The sequence below is a fragment of the Pleurodeles waltl genome, chromosome 3_1, assembly GCF_031143425.1.
Source record: "Pleurodeles waltl isolate 20211129_DDA chromosome 3_1, aPleWal1.hap1.20221129, whole genome shotgun sequence".
Taxonomy (NCBI): domain Eukaryota; kingdom Metazoa; phylum Chordata; class Amphibia; order Caudata; family Salamandridae; genus Pleurodeles; species Pleurodeles waltl.
The window spans coordinates 1,394,623,315-1,394,645,725 of NC_090440.1; the positions used below are offsets into that span (position 1 = coordinate 1,394,623,315).

The window sequence follows — 22,411 nt, forward strand, 5'->3', positions numbered from 1 at the left end:
ACAACTGTTCAAAAGAAACATTATTTGTATTTGAGACCGTGGTATAGTATGTAATTTTGATAAGTGCTAGATCCCCTGCCCTTCTTAAGCCTTCGGGGAAAGCAATACTTTCCTCCAGGGCTTAATTTACAAAATAATAAGTGCCGGTGCCCAAATAGTTCTCAAACGCTCACAGCAGAATCACAGGGTTTCTGAATACCAAGGCTGCAGAGTCCTGTCTCTACCTCATTCCTCTTTCATTCACCAACAACCACTCCCTTCCATCTCAGTATTGCAGGTTCATTTTCGTCCCTGATTTCCCCCTTTGTCACTGTTTTACCTTTCTCCCGTCCTGCTCCTAGCCCCTTTCTGAGTTTTTCTCTCTCTTGCTCAAGGTCAAAATCTTTTGAAGATAAGTACTGGTGCCCATAAATACTTTCCAGTTGGCCCCACCTGCTCAAATCAAGCACTTCTTTTCTCTTTGTGTACATTCTTGTTTGCCCAAGTCCAAGATGGAGACTGCAGCGCTTAACTTTGTAATGTTTGAAGATTGCACAAGAAGGCTCTGGTGAAAGACGTCTGAATCGCAGCCAAGCGTCGCCATCTTTCTTGAACAGTAGCCGGCGAGTCACTTCGTCGAAGTGGCCTCCTTGTTCCATGAAAGGAGGAATGAACTTGAGGGGGCGATGAGGGAGCCTTCCTCTGCACCCGACTCTCGTTAACGAGAACTCCTGCAGGGTCACAGAGATAGCACGTGACCTCAAGGGGCGCTGCCTTTCATCTTGCACAGCCAGGCCTGCTCTTTCCAGGCCTCTTCATGTGACTTCTCAGCAGCCTGTAGTGGGAAGAGATTGTACCAGAGACAAAGGGTGCTGCTGACAGGGCTTCCTTCTGTAACACTTCAAGAATGAGAGGAGGGAGCCGGGGGTCTAAAGTTGTTTTTCTCCAGTTAATCTTGCAGTTCATTGAAAGGACATTTTGAGAGGGAAAAGACCTATGGCCCACTAGTTCAGGAGCTATGTTTCACAGAAACCAAAATCAGTGCTGATAGCATCAATCACACTGAATTTTAGAAAGAAAGCAGTACCAGAATAGGCGTGGATGCCAGGGAAACCTGTGGGTTCAGCGTGACAAAAGGTGCCACCCGTCAGTTATTTTTTAAGACGCATTTACCAAAAACAAAACATACATAGGCATGAACTGGAAGCCCCGAGCGACCAGCAGAGAGACAGTAACCGAAAGAGTCGGTCTGTAAGCATGAATGAGTCGTATCTGAAATGAATGTGTATTGCACAAACACACTTTGATAAAATGATTTTGGGGGATCCATTTGGTCCTGAAGAAAGTGGGATGACCTAGGGGCAGTGTGAAAAGCCAGCTGAAACATGTCGACCTTAAATGGACTCGGGGAAAATAGTTATCTCCAAACACGTCTTTTTCTGTTTTTAAAATAGACATAAGACCCTCAGATATCAAGGAGCATAAGGTGCCTTATCAGCTATTTTTAAATTGTAATATAAAATTAGTCAGAATGCCCCTCCCTGTTGTCTAGGGGTTAGGATTGAGTCCATCCGGGAGTACTAGACATGTCCAATGAGGACCCAATGATGAAGCATACCACATACATTTTGAGTGGTTGACTGCCCTTTTCAACCATAAAGCAAATGTCTACTGAGTAGGCTTTGTTCGGGCAGGGCAGTGGGGGGAGGAGGGGCGAATTAATTTAAATAAATCTTTAAAAAAATCACTTACCTGCTTCTCCGCTGCAGCCGCCATGCCTCTCCTCCCCTGTACTGCAGGCACAGGCTCCCAGCCTGCCCTGCAGCCAATCCTGACGCTGCTTAAAGCAGCTCTAGGGTTGGCTGGGAGAGAGCCTCCTGCTCATGTAGGTTTGGCCGGCCCGAGACAGACGGCCGACTTACATGCACACTGAGGGGAAGTGCCAGCCAACCCTAGAGCTGCTCTAAGCAGCGTCAGGATTGGCTGCAGGGCAGGCTGGCAGCCTGTGCCTGCAGTACAGGGGAGGAGAGGCATGGCGGCTGCAGCGGAGAAGCAGGTAAGTGATTTTTTAAAGATTTATTTAAATTAATTCGCCCCTCCTCCCCGCAGAGGAGCTGCACCTGAGAGCGAGTAAGGAACAGAATAGATTGAGTGGTCGTTCTTTTTTGGTGAGGTTTAGCTAATGTCTGGGGAAGATGAGACAACTGTCCTTAGGAGACACTCCCCTCTGTGTTGGGTGAATTAAACCCGTGTGTATGAACATGTAAAACATATAATCACATATCTGGCTCATATGCCAGTAAGAGAAAGCATCAGTGCATCATATTTACACATACACATACATATTTACACATATTTACACATGCATAGGGTTCTTGCATCACTACTGTCTATTCTATTTGACTTTGATAATGATATGAAAGTAGTATAGCTGGAATTGGCATCTCCTTGGCCCTCATAAAGAGTTGGCCGCATGTTGGTTCGGAGATACCGGGATATCGGAATTTTAATTGCTCGATCCTGTCTCTGCAATGAAGTCGCTATTACAAGTATTATCCTTCAAATGGGGAATAACTGCCCACACCCAGTTTTACTCTGTGCTTTACTGGGTGGTTTTCTCTTTCCTATAAAAAAGAAAAAAAATTCAACCTGCTTTGAGCAATCAATCAATCAATCAATCATTCGCATTTATAAAGCGCGCTACTCACCCATTAAGGGTCTCAAGGCGCTGGGGGGGGGGGGGACAGTGCTCAAAGAGCCAGGTCTTGAGCTGCCTTCTGAAGGAGAGGTGATCAGGTATGGCGCGAAGGTGGCTGGGCAGAGAGTTCCAGGTCTTTGCTGCCATGAAAGAGAAGGATCTTCCTCCGGCGGTGGCTTTGCGGATGCGGGGGACGGCTGCCAGGGCTTGTCCGGTCGAGCGTAGCGTGCGCGGAGGAGTGTAGAAGGAGACGCGGTTGTTGATGAGTTTGGGTCCGAGGTTGTGCAATGCTTTGTGTGCGTGGGTGAGGAGTCTGAAGGTGATCCTCTTGTTGACTGGGAGCCAGTGGAGTTTCTTCAGGTGTCCGGAGATGTGGTGGTGGCGGGGTATGTCCAGGATGAGTCGTGCGGCCGCGTTCTGGATCCGTTGAAGTTTCTTCTGCAGCTTGTTGGTGATGCCGGCGTACAGAGTGTTCCCGTAGTCCAAGCGGCTGGTGACGAGGGCGTGGGTGACGGTCTTCCTGGTGTCGATGGGGATCCAGCGGAAGATCTTGCGGAGCATGCGGAGGGTGTTGAAGCATGCTGAGGTCACTGAGTTGACCTGTCTGGTCATGGAGAGGGATGAGTCCAGGATGAAGCCGAGGTTGCGTGCGTGGTTGGTGGGCTGGGTAGTGCTGCCTAGGGCGGGAGGCCACCAGGAGTCGTCCCAGGCGGTGGGAGTAGGGCCGAGGATGAGGACCTCCGTTTTCTCTGTGTTCAGTTTCAGCCGGCTGTCTGTCATCCAGTTCGCTACTTCCTTCATACCGTCGTGTAGTCTGGTCCTTGCTGAGGTGGGTTTGTTGGTGAGGGATAAGATGAGCTGGGTGTCGTCGGCATAGGATATGAGGTCGAGTCCGTGTTTGCGTGCGATGTTCGCTAGGGGGGTCATGTAGACGTTGAAGAGAGTGGGGCTGAGGGAGGATCCTTGGGGTATGCCGCAGATGATCTCCGTGGCTGTAGATCTGAAGGGGGGGAGGCGGACTCTCTGGGTTCTTCCGGAGAGGAAGGAGATGATCCATTCCAGGGCCTTGCCTCTGATGCCGGTGTTGCTGAGGCGGCGTATTAGGGTACGGTGGCAGACAGTGTCGAAGGCCGCAGAGAGGTCCAGGAGTATGAGGGCCACGGTTTCTCCCTTGTCGGTCAAGGATCTGATGTCATCCGTGGCTGCGATGAGGGCGGTTTCGGTGCTGTGGTTAGCTCTGAAGCCGAACTGTGTGGGGTCGAGGGAGTCGTTGGCTTCCAGGGCGGAGGTGAGTTGGGCGTTGACGATTTTCTCAATCACTTTGGCAGGGAACGGCAGGAGAGAGATTGGCCGGAAGTTTTTGAGTTCGGTGGGGTCTGCTGTAGGTTTCTTTAAGAGGGCGTCGAGCTCTGCGTGTTTCCAGCTCTCTGGGAAGGTGGCGGAGGTGAGAGATGCGTTGATGACGTCCCGGAGGTGGGGGGCGATGATGTTGTCGGCTTTGTTGTAGATGTGGTGTGGGCAGGGGTCGGATGGAGATCCAGAGTGGATCGAGTTCATGACGTGGGTGGTTTCCTCAGTGGTGGTTGGGGTCCAGGTGAGGATGGTGGTGTCGTTGGTGGTGGGTTCTGGTGGAGGGTTCGTGTTGTTTGTGGTGAAGCTGTTGTAGATGTCGGTAATCTTGTGGTGGAAGAAGGCTGCGAGGGAGTCGCAGAGGTCTTGTGAGGGAGGGATGGAGTTGTTTTCTGCGTCGGGGTTGGAGAGCTCTTTGACGATTCCAAATAGTTCTTTGCTGTTGTGGGCGTTGTTGTCGAGTCTGTTCTGGTAGGCTGTTTTTCGTGCGGCGCGGAGGCGTTGGTGGGGTTGGCGGGTGGCGTCCTTAAGGGCTGACATGTTCTCTTCGTTCTGGTTGAGGCGCCATGTCTTCTCGCGGGTGTGGCATTCTTTCTTGGAGTCCTTGAGGTCGGGGGTGAACCAGGAGTTTTTTTGTGGTTGTTGGTGTTAGCTTGGGTCTTCAGGGGGGCCAGGTGGGTGGCGCAGTCGGAGATCCAGCTCGTGAGGTTCCAGACAACCAATAGCATGAGGTGAAAGAGAAATACTCCTCTTGGTGGAGCCGAAGCCCACTCTGTATTTGAAACAGTTAACAGTGGGTCTAGCAGTCAGCTGTATTGTAAAACCAGGTCTTGACATGAGAATCCTGCCAGCATAGGTGTATTTAATCTGTTTGCTCTACAGTGTGTGTCAGATCTTGGTGTCTACGTCAGAATACAATTTGGTTGTTTCCTGGTGCTTGCCAGATTGGTAACTGACCCAGCATCGAACATCTGCCTACATATTAACTTATGTTTCCCTCTTACTCTTATTGTATTAATATTTTTGTACGATTTGGGATGTTTACTTTAACAAAATGTTCAGTAATTGCTTATAAGCCCCCCTTTGTGTGTTGTCCTAATGCTCAAAAGTTAAAGGCGACAACATAAGTACCTACCAGTTCTGTTATGTCTGTTTTTCAGGTTCCCCACTACAGACAACCATTCGAAGAAGAAAAACCGATTGACCTGGAAAGCTCTGGGGACGAAGACTCATTTGAGGATGATGGAATTGACGACGTGTATTCTGGATCCGGATCTGGAGGTCAGTGGAAGAGAGGTGTGCCTTTGAGAGGGTGGAAAGAGGGGGTGCTCAAACAGGGACTTCCTACCAAGGTCTTGCCAGAAGGTCGTGTACGGCACACGTCCCTGCCTTTAAGTGCCAAGGAGGTGATCTAATAGACCTAACACACCATGGAACGGATCCTTGCTAGATATTGTACTGACAAAGTGCATCATTCCCATTTCTATTAATGCAATGTAAATTTGTCTTATGCACATATTTTGAGAATCTGCATTCATCTAGCTGTCTTGCACCCACGCTGGACACTCTTGAGCTCAAACAATTTGGCCTCGGAGCACGACATCTCCAGTGCGTGCGCCCACGATGAGCTATAAAATAGCCTTCAGTTAATGTTTTTAAATCTTGCTTGGTCCTTTAGTTGTTTTGTCACTGACATTGCATAGTTCTGAAAAGCCCCACTGACAAACCTGTTTGGGGGCCGTGCTCTTCAAGGTGGAATTTTGTGCACGAGGTACAGGAAGGCCACACATCCTCGCCACCTGAAAAAAACATTCATCTGTCTTCTGAAAAGACCACACAGCCTGCAGTCTAAAAGAGAGGACACTACCCCTTAATCTCAAATACCTCCCCTTCCTGTCATCTGAAAGGGAATGCTGCCTCTTTGTAGGAAGCTGGCCTGGTGTGTGGTGAGCTCCTAGGGTGTTATCACCTTATACTGGGTCCAGGTATCCCCTATTAGTGAAATGTAAGCAGTGTCTAAGAAGCCAGTGCTCTCTAGAGGTAGATGTGGATGAGCAGCCAAGACTTATCTGGGAGACACGCAAAGCTTAAGCAATGCCACTACAGTCACACAGTACTTTCACACATGAAAGAACCACACAGTGTTACAAAAATAAAGGTACTTTTTTAATATAGTAACACAAACACTAGACTACTGTGAGGCAGCCCCCCCTCCCCAACTGGAGGTAAGTAAAAATTATATTATATAGACATCAGCAAAGAGCGTAAAAAGCAATAAGCATTGGCAAAAGCAATAGAAAATAGTGTAGGCCCTAGGGGAGGACCAAACCATATACTAAGAAAATGGAATGTGAGGAGCAGCCCCTCACCCAAGGATGTGGAATCGTTAGAGGGGAGCTGGAGGGAACTAGGAACCCCAAGAGCTGAGTACCAGAGTGACCACCAGCGACCGGAAGAGCAGAGGTAAGAACCTGGTTTTCCCAAAACTAACAGTAGGACTTTGGGTTCCCCCAGTCTTGCCTGGGTCTTGCACGGGTCTTGCACATTCCTTTTCTAAAGGTGGATTCTGCAGAGAAGGACCTGCAAAGGAAGGGGACTAAGTCCAGTTTGGGATGGAGTGTCCGGTTGTGGCTGGAGCCACTACCCACACTTCTGTGGATGCAGGACCAGGTCGACAGTGGATGAAGAAGGCCAGCTGTGCAGCACAGGAGCTGAAGAGGAGTCCCTGAAGTGATGCAGATGGTGTTCCACATCTGCTGTTGGGTTGCAGTGGGTCATTGGTGCTGAAGAACCACCAAACAAGCCTTTGCAAATGCAAGCAGGAAGAAGATGAGTTGCAAGGCTGAAGAGGACCACAAGGCCCAGGGGACTCTACCCAAGGAGAGGAGTCAGGGGTGACAGTCGGGAGAGTCAGAAGAGGAGGCAGCCCCCACAGGCTACTGGCAGCAGGCACAGCAGTCCGAGTGAGGCCTACTCAGCACACCTGAGGAGTCTCACATTGCTGGAGCAGCAGAGAGGAGACTGTGCTTGGCAGGAAGAAGGGCTGGGGGCCAGGCTACACGAAGCCTGAAGATCCCTTGGAGCAGGCGCAAACAAGCCCTGGTAGCTGCAAGAGTCGCAGTGCACAGGGGTACTGTCCCACAAGGAGAGGCAAAGGCTTACTGTCTCCCAAGTTGGACAGCTGGCAGAGAGGACCAAGGGGACCACTCCAGACCATCACCTGTGGTGCAGGATCCACGCAGCGCTGGAGAAGAGAAGATCCATGCAGACGGTCTTTGTTGCAGTTGTTGCGTGCAGATGCAGGGGAGTGACTTCTACACTCCAACGGAGATTCTTTCTTACTTCTTGGTGCAGGCTGGAGTATTCTTGACCTCTGAGGATCCACAGCCAGGGAAATGTTGCAGTTGCTGGAAGGAGCCGGAGAACCAATGCTGCAAAGCAGAGTCATTGCTGAAGTTGCAGATTGTTGGTTCCTGAAGAGTCCAGTTGTGATTCCAGTGGCCAGAAGATGAATTAAACGATGCAGAGGAGTCCTGCTGGAATCTTGTACATCGAATCTGAGGACCCACCCATGAGGGAGACCCTTAATAGCCCAGGGAGGGGATTGGTCACCTAGCAGGGTGACCACTTTTCAGGAGGGGTCTGTGACGTCACCTACCTAACCTGGCCACTCAGATGTTCCTACCTTGGATTCAAGATGGAAAAATCAAGTGGTCACTTGGGGGAGCTCTGGGGTGGTGATGGACAGGGTAGTGGTGACTCCCCTTTCCTTTGTCCAGTTTCACGCCAGAGAAGGGACTTGGGGTACCTGGACTGGTGCAAACTGGTTTATGCAATGAGGGCACCAAATGCGGCCTAAAAAGCATACAGGTGGCTCGGGGAGGTTACCCCTCCCAAGCCTTCTCACGCCTATTTCCAAGGGTCCTGGTTAGCAAGATCCCAGTGAAGACAGTCAAAGCATACTGATGATAGGCAAAAAGTCGGGGTAACCATGCCAATAGGAGTGTACTTTCCTACACTCATTACCTGGAAACCACACTCTTCTGACACATTAAAATGACCATCCCTCCCATATTCTGAAAACTGATGTAGCCCATGATCTCAGAGACCGCTTCTCCTGGCATCTTGCACTCCTTCCAGAATCTTTTTTAAGGAATGCTGCAGTGTTTTGTGCATGAGTACCCAGTGCTCGGGCATTGACAGAATGGCTATTATTTAAGTAAACAGTGCATTGGAACTTTCTAATTTGCTGATTGCTTCTTAAGCTCAAGCAGTATATAGACCTTTTCTGGAATGTCAGTACTTGTAAATACAGATCTCAGTTGTTTAGGTGGTTTCATTGGCCACACACCATTATTTCACATCTTATGTGGGATGAAACAGTCACTGCCTGACTTCAGCCTTGATCTCCATCTGGAATCATATTAAGATTGTGTGCCTCAGATAGCTGAATTTTTCGTCACCCTAAAAAGTAGATGATTTTTCCAATTTCACCTGAGTTGCTTGTTTCCCTCAGTCAGCTTTGACACCTTCCGCCTGTTTTGGCTTTTTCGGCAACACGACTTTACACGTTGGGTGTACCTGCACCAGGTTTCTCTTGAGAATAGCAACATTACAAATCCAAGCATGCAAAACCAGTACGGTGAAGAAGAGACACATGGGACTGGCCCACATGGCATCCATTCATTAAAGAAGGGTGCATTTTGTAGGCCTGATCACTTTTCTTCTACAGAAACCCAATACACCATAAAAGGCCTTTTAAGAGAGGATAGTCATATCAATGGACCCAGCACCTACTTCAGAAGTCTGCTTGTAACCTTAAGATCACAGGTGCTGAATCTTGTCATGGGAAATTCAGACCTTTATGCTTCCGAGGTTGATAACATGAGGGTGTACTAAGATGTTTGCTGGTGACTTATATTTTAGCATTATTTAACATTTTCTTGTACATTGTATGATTATTGTATTGCTTATTTCAATTGAGATGAGTACTAATTATGTAAAGTATATTTATTTTACTATGTAATTGTTATACATATGTTTATACATAAGTTTGTTATCCGTGAGGTGAGCCACTAATTAATAGTATAGCATTATTTCACATTAGTAGTTCTATTATAAAATGTGTTGCTTACAAGCCAGTTGTACAAATCCCCAGTTAGTTTGTTTTCTTTTTATCTATGGCTATATCTGTACGGATATCTCTTATTACAACATTATTTTCTATTTGTTTCCTTTTATTATGTGATATATATATATATATATATATATATATATATATATATATATAATTATATATTCTTTATTTTGCACTTAACCTTGGCAATAATTCATTTTATTATACAAGTGTGTATAATTGTTTTTTATTTTATACGTGACATGCACTTTTTCATAAATTATTTAACGTGCATATCAATCACACGTGTGCAATCACTTGCAAATGACGCTCATATCTTTAGCAAAGGGAAAGTTTAATTTTTGACAGTATTTTTATAAAAGTAAACATTCTTATTGTAGATTCAAAGTACTGCTTGATAGGTTTGGGTATACGGCCAGTTAAGATGTGCAGTGCCTTCTCAAAAGAGTGCGGTTGGCTAGCAGGCCCTACTCTAAGGGCCTGAATCAAGTTATTTGTGGATGTAAATCTTAGGAGCCAATAGACTTGTAGTCTTTTGAGGAGTCTCCGCAGATCCTTTCTATTTGCCAGAAACGGACAAGAGAATAGCCTGGAAAAGAAAAAGTATGTTTGATGAGACTGGAGCTGAGTCAATAATGTGTTAGGTACGTCTGTCATTTGACGGACTCTTCAGCAATCCTGACAGTTTTTGTAGGAGCCATAATAAAACTCTGTATTTGTCTGTCGGCCTGCTACCGCAGGCTGAAAAGGAGGGTGGCTGTGGTGAGGGTTGTGGCGCTTCGAGTGTTGGCATTGCAGGTCATGGTCGGGTAGTAAGGTACAAATGCTGTAGGGAGAATTTCGAGCAGGTACAAAGACCATTTAAAACACATTTGTGCTTGCTCTCTTTTTATTTTGAATAGACAAGCCATTGTTATCTATAGCTTCCCTAGATTGACCATGTTTTCCGCTTGTTTTTGATGAGGTGTTTACCAGCGTCTGGATAGTCTCACTGTTGACAAGTTGCACTTTACAAGACCACTGGTTGAGTCCAGGGTCTCAGTCAAAGAGCAGGTTTTCATCGTCCTCCGGAACTCCTGCAGAGTAGGGGTGAGGGGTCCTGAGGTGCAGGGTAGCGGCTGCTCCAGGCTTTGGCTGCAAGGTAGGAGAAGGATCGTCCTGCTTCTGTACTGCATTGTATGCAGTGTATGGATCAGCATGAGGGAGACAGAGGAGGTGTCTGGAGGGCTTGTGCAATCTCAGGCGGCTGTTGATGTAGGTGGGTCCTTAAATGCATGGGTAAGGAACTTGAACTAGCATCTCCTCTGAACCAATAGCCAGTGGAGTTTTTTGAGGTGGGGGGTGATGTGGGTGCGAGGAGGGAGATTCAGGATGAGTCTTGCTGCGCCGTTCTGATGTGTGGACAGCCTTGAAAGATGTGTAACATACAGAATAAAGTAATGTATAAAGTGATATTGCCTTTGGACCGGAACAATATTTTGAGGTTTCTTTGATTTTGGAAGGTTTGGTACCCACTTCCCTCGCCTATATTTAATGTGGTGTGAAATCCATTATTGAGGCGGTCTATGGGGTGTGTTGCTTGTTAAGGGGGAGGTGTATCTTTTTACTGCATGTTACTCTCAAGCGATAATAATTTTTTAATAGGCTCATGGATATTGAGAAATTGAACAAGATAAAATTGCAACATAACTATTGAACTTCTGCCTTCTCTGTGCTTCAAGTGATAATTTTCTTTTTTTTCTCAGATTTTGAACTGGAATCTGGAGTGAATACAGAGGTGAAGAGCACGACGGAATCAACTAAAATATTGTCTACCACACCAGCAGTGCTGCCTGTGACGTCAGTACAGCCTGTGGAGACACCGTTTGAAATGCTACCCTCCGAGGACTCAGTCACAAATGGGCGACCAACTAGTGCCCCGTACACAGTTAGAGGAACCTCAGCGTCAGTCATAACAAGCCACAAAGTGGCCACCACCGTAACTGCCACCCCAGCCCCCACCACTGCCACAGCACCAGTGGCTGTAGCCACCTCTGCCCCCATTACCCCAACCACGGTCACAGTCAAACCCACCACCACCACTGTCCGGCGGGTGGTGCCGCCTGTTGTCACTGTGGCAATGACGAGGCCAACTACGCCTGAGGTGACCACAATCAGTGAAGAAGTGACAGAAAGCTTAACGGAAGCAGCTACCTTCATGCGTGTCACCACAAGCAAACCACGGCCACGGGTCATCCCCAGGCCCACAACCTCCAGAACCCAGGAGGTCACATCAGTAATAGAAAGGAGCACAGCACCTAGCACCACAACCACATTGGCGACCACAGAAGCACTCCAGGTAAGTCAGATGCCGCAGGTGTTATGCATGCTAGCAAATAAGGTTAATTTAAAAAATATTTTCTTATCCACAGGATAGGGGTTAAAACACAGGTGTTACTTGTAAATGGTTAGTGCTATAGAAATGCACAGGAAGAGGGTCTCCGATGCATTCAGTAATTGCAGCCATTGAGCCCTTAGAGATACACAGGTGAGTGGGCTTTATATTAAGACAGTATTCACTGCCAGCAGGTCTTTCAGAGATGCTTTGGGAGGGTGACCTTGATGGATGCAGTACTCCTAACTGGTGTACCATTCAAAAATGCACAGTCCCAACTCAGGGTGAACTTGTAGGTGGTGCGTCCTTTGGAGGTGCTCTGGCAGGGGGGGAGGGGCAAAGGATTTCAAATCCATACCGTTGTTGTAACTGGTGTATCCTTCAGAGATGCACAGGCGACAGAGGGTCAAATGCGGGCAGAAGCTAAAACCTCTGCTCAGAGATGTGCAATCTTTGATTCACCTGTGGACATACGTCATGTGGAGTGGCTAGCTGAACAGTGCCAGGCAAGGAAGAGAGGGCACTCTGGAAATAGCCTCAAGTGCAGAGGACAGAAGATAGATTCTGTGGTTCTAAAGTGGAGTGATCTTTGAAAACTGCGCAAACACCTCTAAAGAGCTGGGTTGCAGCTCACTGAGCAGTGGGGGGTTTTAAAAAAGTTTGCCTCTCCTAAGTTCAGCCTACTTTGACATTTTGCGGGATCTACAGCAAAACATGCTGGTGCAGTGAGAGACGAACATGCTACAACAAAACTGGGAGCTCAGGATTGTTCTATATTTGTTATAAGTATGTTGAATGTCAAGCATTTAGAGCAGCTAGACACAGAAATGTATAGTAAAATGTACACTATTTTTCATCAAGCACTGTGCAGTCAGACTCCAGTGATGGCTGCAAGCTCTGCACTGTTTACATGATGTACTTATGCTGGAGAGAAGAGCATAATCTGTAGACAATGCAATCTTTGTATCATAGTCTCAGTGTAGCAAGCCCACTGAGACGTCAACCTTGTACTGCATCATGACTTAGTGAGGGTAGACACATAACTCAAACAGCTGCTTGTCACTATTTCGAAGTCAACAATATCATCACACGATATTTTATCTACTGTATCGATTGCCCCTGGATCGCATGGTGACTGTATAATTACGATTATTAAAGTGGGAGGTATGTGTAAATGCGATCACCAATTGTAATTATATACTTCCCTCGCAAAGTAGGTTAGGTCAATGCAATGAATATGATAATATTGCCATGGTTTATACCACTTACAATGTAGTGGCCCACTACAGCTGTAAACACAATTTGGCATCACTTTAATTATACATAACATGTTAATACAGCCATATCTGACACCCTGTCATAGGCAGTGACATGTTAGAAACAAATTGATTAGGGCCATTTGCCAGTTTCTCGCGTAGGCGCTATCAGTATTAAGTTGTACACACTTGTAACCAGGAAAAGGTGCTAGCGGGTGGGAGTTGAGTAAGAGAGGAGGTAAGTCTGTAATTTCAGCTTACTTCAGTGTGAGAGGATAATGATCAGTTAGGGTGTGTGCTCCAGTGCTCAATTAGGGAAGAATATGTACAGGATCCCAAGTTTTTGTTAGATGCCCGCTGCTGGTTCTGCCGAATTGTGTGGTTGCCAAACACCGATGCTTAGCCTTGTTACTATGTCGTGCCTCTTTCTTCTACCACCACACACTTCCTGTCTCTCCAGCTCACTTCTGCAGGTTTTTTCAGCCATGCTTTCTCTCTTTGTCATAGTTTTTTTAAATCTTTCTCTACTCCCATCTTTATCAATTTTATGCCTTTCTCTGTCTTGGTCTGGGTCAAAGTCTAATGATGAAAAATAAGTCCCTGTCCTAAAAAAAAAATGAGTGCTGGTGCTGACCATCTGCCCCGCTTGCACGGATTACGCACTGTGTGTGATGTAAGCATTGACTTTTGTTTAGAGTATTGAAAGAGTTCTTGAGCTGACTTTTGGAACAGTTGACTTGAAGAACCTGAGGTGGGCACACGCAGGGATAGCATTGTGTCCTAAATATCTGTGAACCCGGAACTAAATCCATGAGTAGGTCTACCTCTATGGATCCATATTCTGCTGTGGGAGGAGGGGCACCAGACATCACATCTACCACCTGTGAGGAAGCCAAGCCTCAAGAGGTATGACTGGCTGAAAGTTGACTTCTTTATAAAAGGCTTCAGAATGCTGCTAACTTTCCGGTTTGCACAAGATAGATTCTTGAAGGGCAGATTCACGCACTATCTAGTGTGGTTGATTGCTGACGAACTGTAGGGGTTTTTCTTGATGAAATTGTCATTCGGGCGACTTGATACTCGTGGTTAATCATTACACGCTAGCAAAGATAAAACAATTGCTTAACCCCGTGGAATTGAGGGTATGTTACATAGTAAAGAGAACAGTTGCTGGAAGGTATGTGACTAAGAGTTAGAGAATCGGTATGTGAAGCGATTATTTTTATCTTTGCATCTCGGGGAGAAGAGGCAGGAAATCAGTCCAGTGCACTTGTCCCGCCTTTCTCCTTCATGAATTAATTGCCCACCCACCAGCTTTTCGCAGGTCAGGCCGCATCTCACGTTGCGTATGCCATCAGGCACTTGCATGGACCGTCGGATCTTCTCTTTTCAACATGACCACGTCTTTACCAATTAACTTGCTATGGTGCAAAGAGGACTTCAGAAAGCAGTCATATGTCCAGGCAGTGAACCACCGGACGGTGATATCATTAATTTTTCATACTGCCTGTACTTGCCACGTCTCACTCTTATTACATCCAAGCACTTAGAAACGGTGTATAGTGCTTTACAAAAACTGTGCATATAAATAGGATAAATTAGAGCTGGCAGATGGGTACTCTGTCAGAAATATGACAGCTATGCTGTCCTCCTTTTGTCATAGCATACAATACAGTCGTAATATGAGGGACATGATATCCGTCATGTTTGTCGTGGAAGAAACCATCTGCCAAAGTTTAAATCAAGCTCTTACTTTAGAAGTGGAAACCACTGATTGGGACATTTCTAGGATCAATGAGCAACATACTTGAAACTAATTATGTTGTTGGTGACAGTTTAACTTTAATGAAGTACACTTTAACTACACAAATGGGATTGCTATAAGTTTGTCTTGTTTAGGCAAAGCAGCATGTACCATGAAATGTTTAGATGGTATGGTATGTCTCTGTGAAGCTAGGGGAGCTTACAAATACATTTTTCCTTCCATGTGTAGATTTATTGTAATAAACATTTAAAAATATATTTTAATGATTAAGAAATACTGGTTCAATTAAATTCTTTAGACATAAAACCTGCTAAAATGGACACCCGTATGTGGGTCAATGCACAGCTTGAAGTGGGATGAAAAAGGTGGAGAGTTTCTCAAAGACTCATAATTGAATCCTTTCCAGGAGGTGTGGCCTATGTAATCAAGAGTGTGGCATAAAAGGTGTAAATTAAAAGCTTGTGCATCACTCAGAGTGCCATTTCACTAGCATATAAGTTCCTCTCTTTGAGATTTCTATTATTGCATCCTGACACATCACACAATTAGGAACATGTGCCTAAAAACAAGGAAGACCTATTGGCTTTGCAGTGCTTTTTGTCAGTAGCTGATAACTGAGTGACAATTATATTGCTGTAAAAACAAACATTTCAAATATTTCAATCTTGAAAATATAAGACTGTGAATTAATTTTCACTGAGGTTTGTGAAAGGGGGGATGTGGGCTTCAGACACATTAGTGGAACTTAAACGTACACACGTCAAGACTATCCTCCACGGAGCAGTCTTGACGGAATATCTACTTAGTAATACAGCACCCAATGATCTCATTGTCACCAGTGAACCACAAATTTTTCTGGAAGATCTAGAGTTTAGAAAAGACTGGCCAGTAATTGCATGAAAATGTACATGGAACTGCTCATTCTTATAATCAAAACAGCGACTAGACTATCAGAAGTATTGCTAATACAGATTAAAACTAGCGAAAGCAATCTGAAGACAGGCCTATGTATCCTCTCCTTCAAAAAGAAACCAAAGGAAAACAATAAAAATATGAATGAGTACAAAGAGTACTTGACTCAACAAAAAATCTCCAAATTCCAAAAAGATTTAACCAGATTCTCCCATGAGAAAATGTACCCCTACACAAAAACCGGCTATGTAGCTAAGTCTAACAATATGTCTGATACATCGTCAGGAAAGAACACTAGCTCAGACTCTGATAGTGATTCCTCTGGGATCACACAACAGCACCACGGACATCGTGGCCAGTATCGGGGGAAGTGGAAGTATCCACCTATGATGTTCCCCTTTCCCCTGTTCAACAACTAATGGGGGTGGCCAACTCAATATGGACCCCCACCCCACTATCAGGCCCCTACATACCAACAACATCCAGCACAATGGTCGTTTCCTGAACCCCCACCCTCTTTTTTTAGACGGAGGCCAAGGGAGGGGAAAAGGAAAAAAAAAGGGTGAATTGGAGACCAAGAGAGGAGGTTCCAGAGAGCGAGACACTGTGAGAGAATGTCCCAGGCACAAGCAAGATGTAGCAACTGCAAATATGACAACTAGAAACAACAGCATTATAAATTTAAGCAATAGAAACATTGACACCATCGAATCAAAAGCCCTGAACAAGGGTTTGAATTTTGTTCCAACCCCAAAAGTAGACTTGTTCAAAACCAGAACTGAACTTACAGACTTTTTTCATAAAATCCAACTTTAAATATTCTTCTTGGAGAGAACCACTGACGAACTAGATAAAAATACAGGACTATGCCCTAAATCCACATTCTGTCCTGCGACAGGGCAGATGCCACCAGAGATCTTAGCCTTCGAGAAATCAGTATCTCGAAAAATTGGTGGCCTAATGGAGATACGGAACAACTCATTTCATAATATGAGTTTAGATGAACTAACAGCCTTGAAACTTCTCACATCAGATCCCACCATTGTGATTCAATGGGCAAATAAAGGTGGGGCGACGGTGATTTTACAACGGAATATGTATAAAGATGAATGCCAACGCCTGTTGAGGAACACACAACATTATAAATGCCTGTCTAGGGACCCAACACCAGAGATCTAGGAAGAAATATCTTTCCTAGTGGCAAGAGGATCTGAGAACAACTAGCTAACCAAACAGGAAACAGCCTTCCTGATACAAACCAATCCAAAAGTGCCTTACTTTTATATTCTCCCTAAGGTACATGAAGGGAAAATCCATCCCCCGGGAAGGCCTATTGTCTCTGGAATCGGCTCCATTTTAGAACCCCTCTCTCAGTTCTGTGATTTCTTCTCACAACCCCTAGTCAAACAGATCCCAACCTACTTAAAAGACACTACTGATGTCCTAGTTCTGTTAGACTCCATGCCCTTTGACAAAACCACAGAACTTCTGATCACGTTGGATGTGGAATCTCTCTATACCAATATTCCCCAGGAAGCTACCCTGGGAGTCATCTGTGACCAACTGGAAAAGACAAGAGGTAACGCACGTACACCTCCAGAATTCATACTAGATCTGGTCCACGTAGCATTAACAAGGAACTACTTTGAGTTTGAAAAAACATTCTATCTACAGATACAGGGAACATCTATGGGCAGCACGTTTGCTCCCAGTCTGGCCTGTCTTCATGTATGCTTTGAAAAACAAGTGGTACTCCACGATGACAACCCGTTCCTGGGGCAGATCAAACTGTGGAAACGCTACATTGATGACATCTTACTGATCTGGACAGGTACCAGGAACGAAGCCCAGGCCTTTTCGAATTGACTCAATACAGCAAACCCTTTTTTTTAATTTACGATGACGATAGGCAATAGTCAATTACATTTCCTTGATCTACTCATTTTTTAGAAGAATGGAACATTAGCCACAGAGGTCTATTACAAATCTACAGACCGCAGTAATCTGCTTCAGTTTCAGAGCTTCCACCCGAGGTCTCTATGGGAGAATCTACTGGTGGGCCAATTCTTACAATTGAGACAAAACTGCTTGGATCTGCACACGCACAAAGATTATCTACAAAACTGCAAGAAAAAGACTATCCTGCACACCTTGTCAGGAGAGCAAACAAAAGGGCACGTAATAACAATAGAGATCAATTGTTAGAACCCCGCCAAAGCAAACCAAAGACCGAACAGATAGTGTGTGTGACAACATTTAACCCTCTATCTCACAAAATCCAGAAAATAATCAGGGATGACTGAAAAATTCTGACCTCTGGCGGCCTTCTGTTCCAACAACCTTTACATGCCTACAAGAGGGCCACAAACATATGAGACCTGGTGGTCCACACAAGACCCATTGTGAAACCTTTAAACAACCAGACAACACTGTGGCAATTACCACCTCCAACAGGTCACTATCCCTGTGGAAACTGTAGTGTTTGCCAGTTGACGCAGAGAAACACCACGATGGACTTAGGTTTAAAAACACCATGGATATTGAAATCTCTCATGAATTGCAACAGCAGGAATGTGATTTACATGATCAAGTGTCCCTGTCAACTTAAGTACACTGGGATGACAACCAGGAAGATGAGCACCCGCATCTGTGAACACAGGAGTACCATCCGTACAAACGGGACGCCACTAAACTCACAAGTCACTTCACCATGAGTAACCATATCCCAGATGAGCTGGAATGGATAGTTTTAGACAAACTACCACAAACAACAAATAACTTGAACCAGAAACTTTTTTATTACGAACAACGATGGGTCTGGAGACTACACTCAGACACCAAAGGATTGAATGACGAAATTCCGTGGTCATTACTAAGTGATATGACAATCAACCAGTACTCATTTAGCACCAACAGTGCTAACTCATCCCCCTTATTCAAACCCCTCCGCCCCCAGTTCCCAACCTCCTAACGCCTTTCATACCTTCACTACCCTCCTTCCCCCCACCTCACGCAACCCTCCCTGCCAAAACCCCCCCTCCCTTTCTTCTTTTCTTTCCACCTATCAATAATTGTCTATCTTTAATCTTTCAATTCCCCCCCATGTGTTTCTCAGATCTGTCTACCTCTCTACCTCTGACCTGGAAATTCATTCTGATTTTACTGCACTTCCTTTCCTCTCTTGCTCCCTTCTCTTCTCTTCTATAGGTATCTCCTTCTCATCTCTTTCTCCCCTCTGTCCCCCTTCCTCCCCCTCTTCTATTCTTTCTTCTTCTTCTTCTTTTTTCTTCTTGTTTTTCTTTTCTCTAACTCTCCCCCTTTCTTTGCCCCCTCTCCTACCTCTTTTTCATCCTCTTTTCTTTTTTTCTCTTTTTCTCCTTTTTCCTCTTTTTTTCTTGCTCTGCCTTTTTTTCTTTGATTCTTTTTCTTTGATTCTTTTTCTTTCCTTTTCTCTACCTCTTCCCTTGTGTGTTTTGTACACCCCCTTTCCGCCTTCCCCTATTCTCCCCTCCTTGCCTGCCCCCCGCACCCAACACCCCCGACCTCAACCCCCCCCACCCCTCCCCGCTCATATTCCAAGCCGCACCAGCCATTCTGGTCAGTTTCTTGTACTCTGACCGGGCCTGCGCATACAAGGGCATGGGGCGTGGAGCAGGGAACTACATTTCCCAGACTCCTTGGCCCGCAGGTCAACGCGTACTCGCGTTACCTACGTAAATACTTAAGTTACGTCCCGCTGCCCACCACACCCCGGGATCCGGTTGGGGCCAGCGGTAGGGGACCCGTGCTCTCTCCCCTTTACTTACCGTCCTCTCGCTAAACCCGCTACCACAAGCGGTCTAGAGAGGGGAACGGAGTAGGTGCTGAGCGAGTGCCTCCTTTGGAGTTGTGAGTCTTTTGCGAACCCTCGCACAGCGGTGACTTCCACGGCACAGATAATACCTAGATATTTTCTTAATTGGTTGTGTGTTTGTCCCCCTTTTGGGTTATATAGCTGGATATCGCTGGCCTGAGAATGCCCATGATTCATGTGTACTTTGATGTTCACATTTATTTTATGACATGTGTGCTTGAGTCTTGAATTTACCGCCTTTTGGCTCTTACATTACCCTCCTGGGCATCAGCTATGTAATATACCTCAGCCACCACTCGGCCCTCTTAGCAAAGGGCATCTATGGCTACCATGTAGTGGACCAGTTCCTGCCTTCATAATACTTACTGACTGTTTCTTATTCTGTTTTGCCTTATCTTCCTATTTTAGTGTGTGAGTATAAGGGGACACTCCCCCTCCTTTTGACCTGGGGCCTGTAGCCCTTCAGGTTTAGGGTAAGAAAACTATACTTTTCCCTTGGACACGTTTTTCTCACGTTTACATTGCATGACTTTTTGCTTGCTGTGTCACTCCTTTGTGTGCTGTGCAGTGTTGTGTGACACGGATATGTATATTTTCCCGTTTTGTTTCCTTTAGGCCTCCATAGGGCATCTCCCCACAGGTAGGCCCCTTATCTTTATAGTATCTGCACTCCTCCTAGCGGAGTAGTCCATCATTTGTAATGCATGATAATGAGGGATCCTAGGCCCTGAAGAATGCCCCAGACGTCCTTTGGCTCTGAGTAGCGGGCAGAAACATTTTGGGCAGTAATTTTTAGAAAGGTGACCCAGTGAGTCTTAGTTCTCACATAGGTGTCCCATCATCTGTTCTTAACCACACCAGCAGACACCACGAATAAAGGTGTACTATTACACAGGTGACTAACTAGGTGTTTTTACTTTTTCCTTAGTATAGCTGGATCCCATATACTTTATGCACTCCCTCCTATTCTTTTAACGGTGAGGTTGAGTCAGCCCAGGTGGCACTGTCCTACCTGGGTGGGGCTAGGTGGTCATATGATGAAGCATGACACTATATAGTGTGTGAGGCCACCTAGTCCGTCTTATAAGTAAACCCCATAATCTTTGTGTTTATGGCTTCAGAGTCTCACTATCTCTCCTGTTCTCTCTTTCACACAACCTTCTTCCTCTGCCGCCTTTGTGAGGGACTGACCCACTTTTCTAAGTATGTCTTCCTCCTCCATATCCATATTTCACACCTCATACCTTTCCTCTTCGCACCCTCTTTTCATTCTCTTCTTTTGTACATGCTTTCTTGTATCTCCTTAACTTCACTGTCCCCTTCCACATGTTTGGCTGCAGACACTTAATTTTCTTTTTCCCTATCTGTAGTTCAGCAGCTCTGTACCTCCTTCACACACTATTTCTATGTTCATAAGCCCGAGTGAAACAAGTCACAGTTGGTTTCTGTGCTCTGCAGTGGGGCCAAGTATTGATGTGCATGTATTCTGAACATCTTTATGACTCACTGACAGGCACTGTGAGAAACTAACAATGCCTTCGACTTCAGAGCTCTCAATTGTGGCCCGCTGTAAACACCCACTCACAACCTAAACATACGCAGACACATACTGATGGCCCAGTTCACAAAAAACTCTATTTAAGATTAATATGCTATATAAAAATGCTATAGGAAAACTGCATCCTGAAAAAAGCAAATACTCTTAGGGACGTATATTAAATAAAACATTTGAAATTCAAACAGCAACTACCTCACAAACATGGATTTTATAGTCATTGTTGAGATATCCTTGTTAGGAAATAGACTAGTGTTTTCCACATAAGGCATCAATACAAGAGCCCAGTAGGGATCCGTTTCGAAGCTAGATATTGATTTGTGCTGGGGTCACAGATGGACCCATGGCGCTAAAACTCCTTTTTTTCATAAGACCTCTAGGCTACCATCCCACAGCCCAATGTTCCTGCTTCACCAAAACCATGGTGGCAAGCTTGGCTGCACAATCCATCTGGTCACTTTGGCATTTCCTGAGTGGTCGCCAGACTAGGAGGCTGTTTTCAAAGTATCATGGGCTTTCATAACCCAATCATGCCCTCCAGCTACATACTAGTCCTGGACTTTTGCGGGGTAGGACTGGTTGCAACATTTTGGCCACAGTTGATTTTGGTTCTCAGTCCTGTCCTGGTGGCAAAAGTCAAGTCGTGGCACATACACACATTAGACTGTAAGTGCAACTTTAGGTGGATCCTGTGCTTAATGTAGGAAAACACACAGGGAAGAAAGGGTGCTATACAAGTACGGTCCTCCTTCAGTGTGAAAGTATTGGTTCAGTTTTTCTTGCCTCGAGGCGAAAGCCTGTTGTGGTGGGTGCCGTTCACATTACCTTACTAATAGTCTCTCTGAAGAGCCAATGCCACTCGCAGATAGTACTGAAACAAGATATATTTTTGCATCTGATTTCTTGTGACCTATTTAGTGCATGATATTTTATACCTGCAGACTCAGACAAGCCTACGATATGTGGCTAGAACTTGCGTGTACTCCCAACACCTAAAACAGCATCTTGATGATGCTAGGGGGTGAGGGAGTTCTGTGTGCTGCCAGTAAAATCTGACATTCAGAGTAAACATAACATGCCCTCCCTCCCCACTCATGGAAGAGAGTAGGCTCCAGGGGCAGATTAGATGCTGTTTGAAGCTGTTTGAAGCTGTTGAGGCTTCAAGTGCCAGTCGGTCTTTTTCTAAGCAGACCGCAGTCGCTCTCTACGGCACTGGTGGCGCCCCGTCTTCCCCCATGAATCCTCGTGTTTGTGAGATGTTTTCAAAGACTCCTTTATACTTATTTGTGGCATCTCTGAACTTAGCTCGCAGTTACAGGCTCCCAGAATGGCCCTGTGTTTGCAGGGCGCTCGAACCGGAACTCTGGCCGGAAGTGCTGGAACGTTGAAGACTTGCTGCATTCGAAATAGTCATCCCGAAGCGATCACTCTCTTCATATTTTTTGTTCATTTACATTTTAAAGTTTGAAGTGCAAGTGCAAGTGAAGGAAGTGACTGGGAAGGCTGACACGTTTTTCTTATTCAATGTTCAG

The 22,411-nt window shown here is 45.6% G+C and overlaps 1 protein-coding gene across 1 annotated transcript in view; it reads left to right on the forward strand.

Annotated features, from left to right (window-relative positions):
- SDC3 (syndecan 3) overlaps window positions 1-22,411 on the forward strand; it is a 480,876-nt gene that overhangs the window by 335,151 nt on the left and 123,314 nt on the right. The window contains exons 3-4 of the mRNA XM_069224924.1: window positions 5,188-5,308; window positions 10,910-11,502. Of these exons, the coding sequence (XP_069081025.1) occupies window positions 5,188-5,308; window positions 10,910-11,502 (714 nt within the window). The remainder of the gene's footprint in view (window positions 1-5,187; window positions 5,309-10,909; window positions 11,503-22,411) is intronic.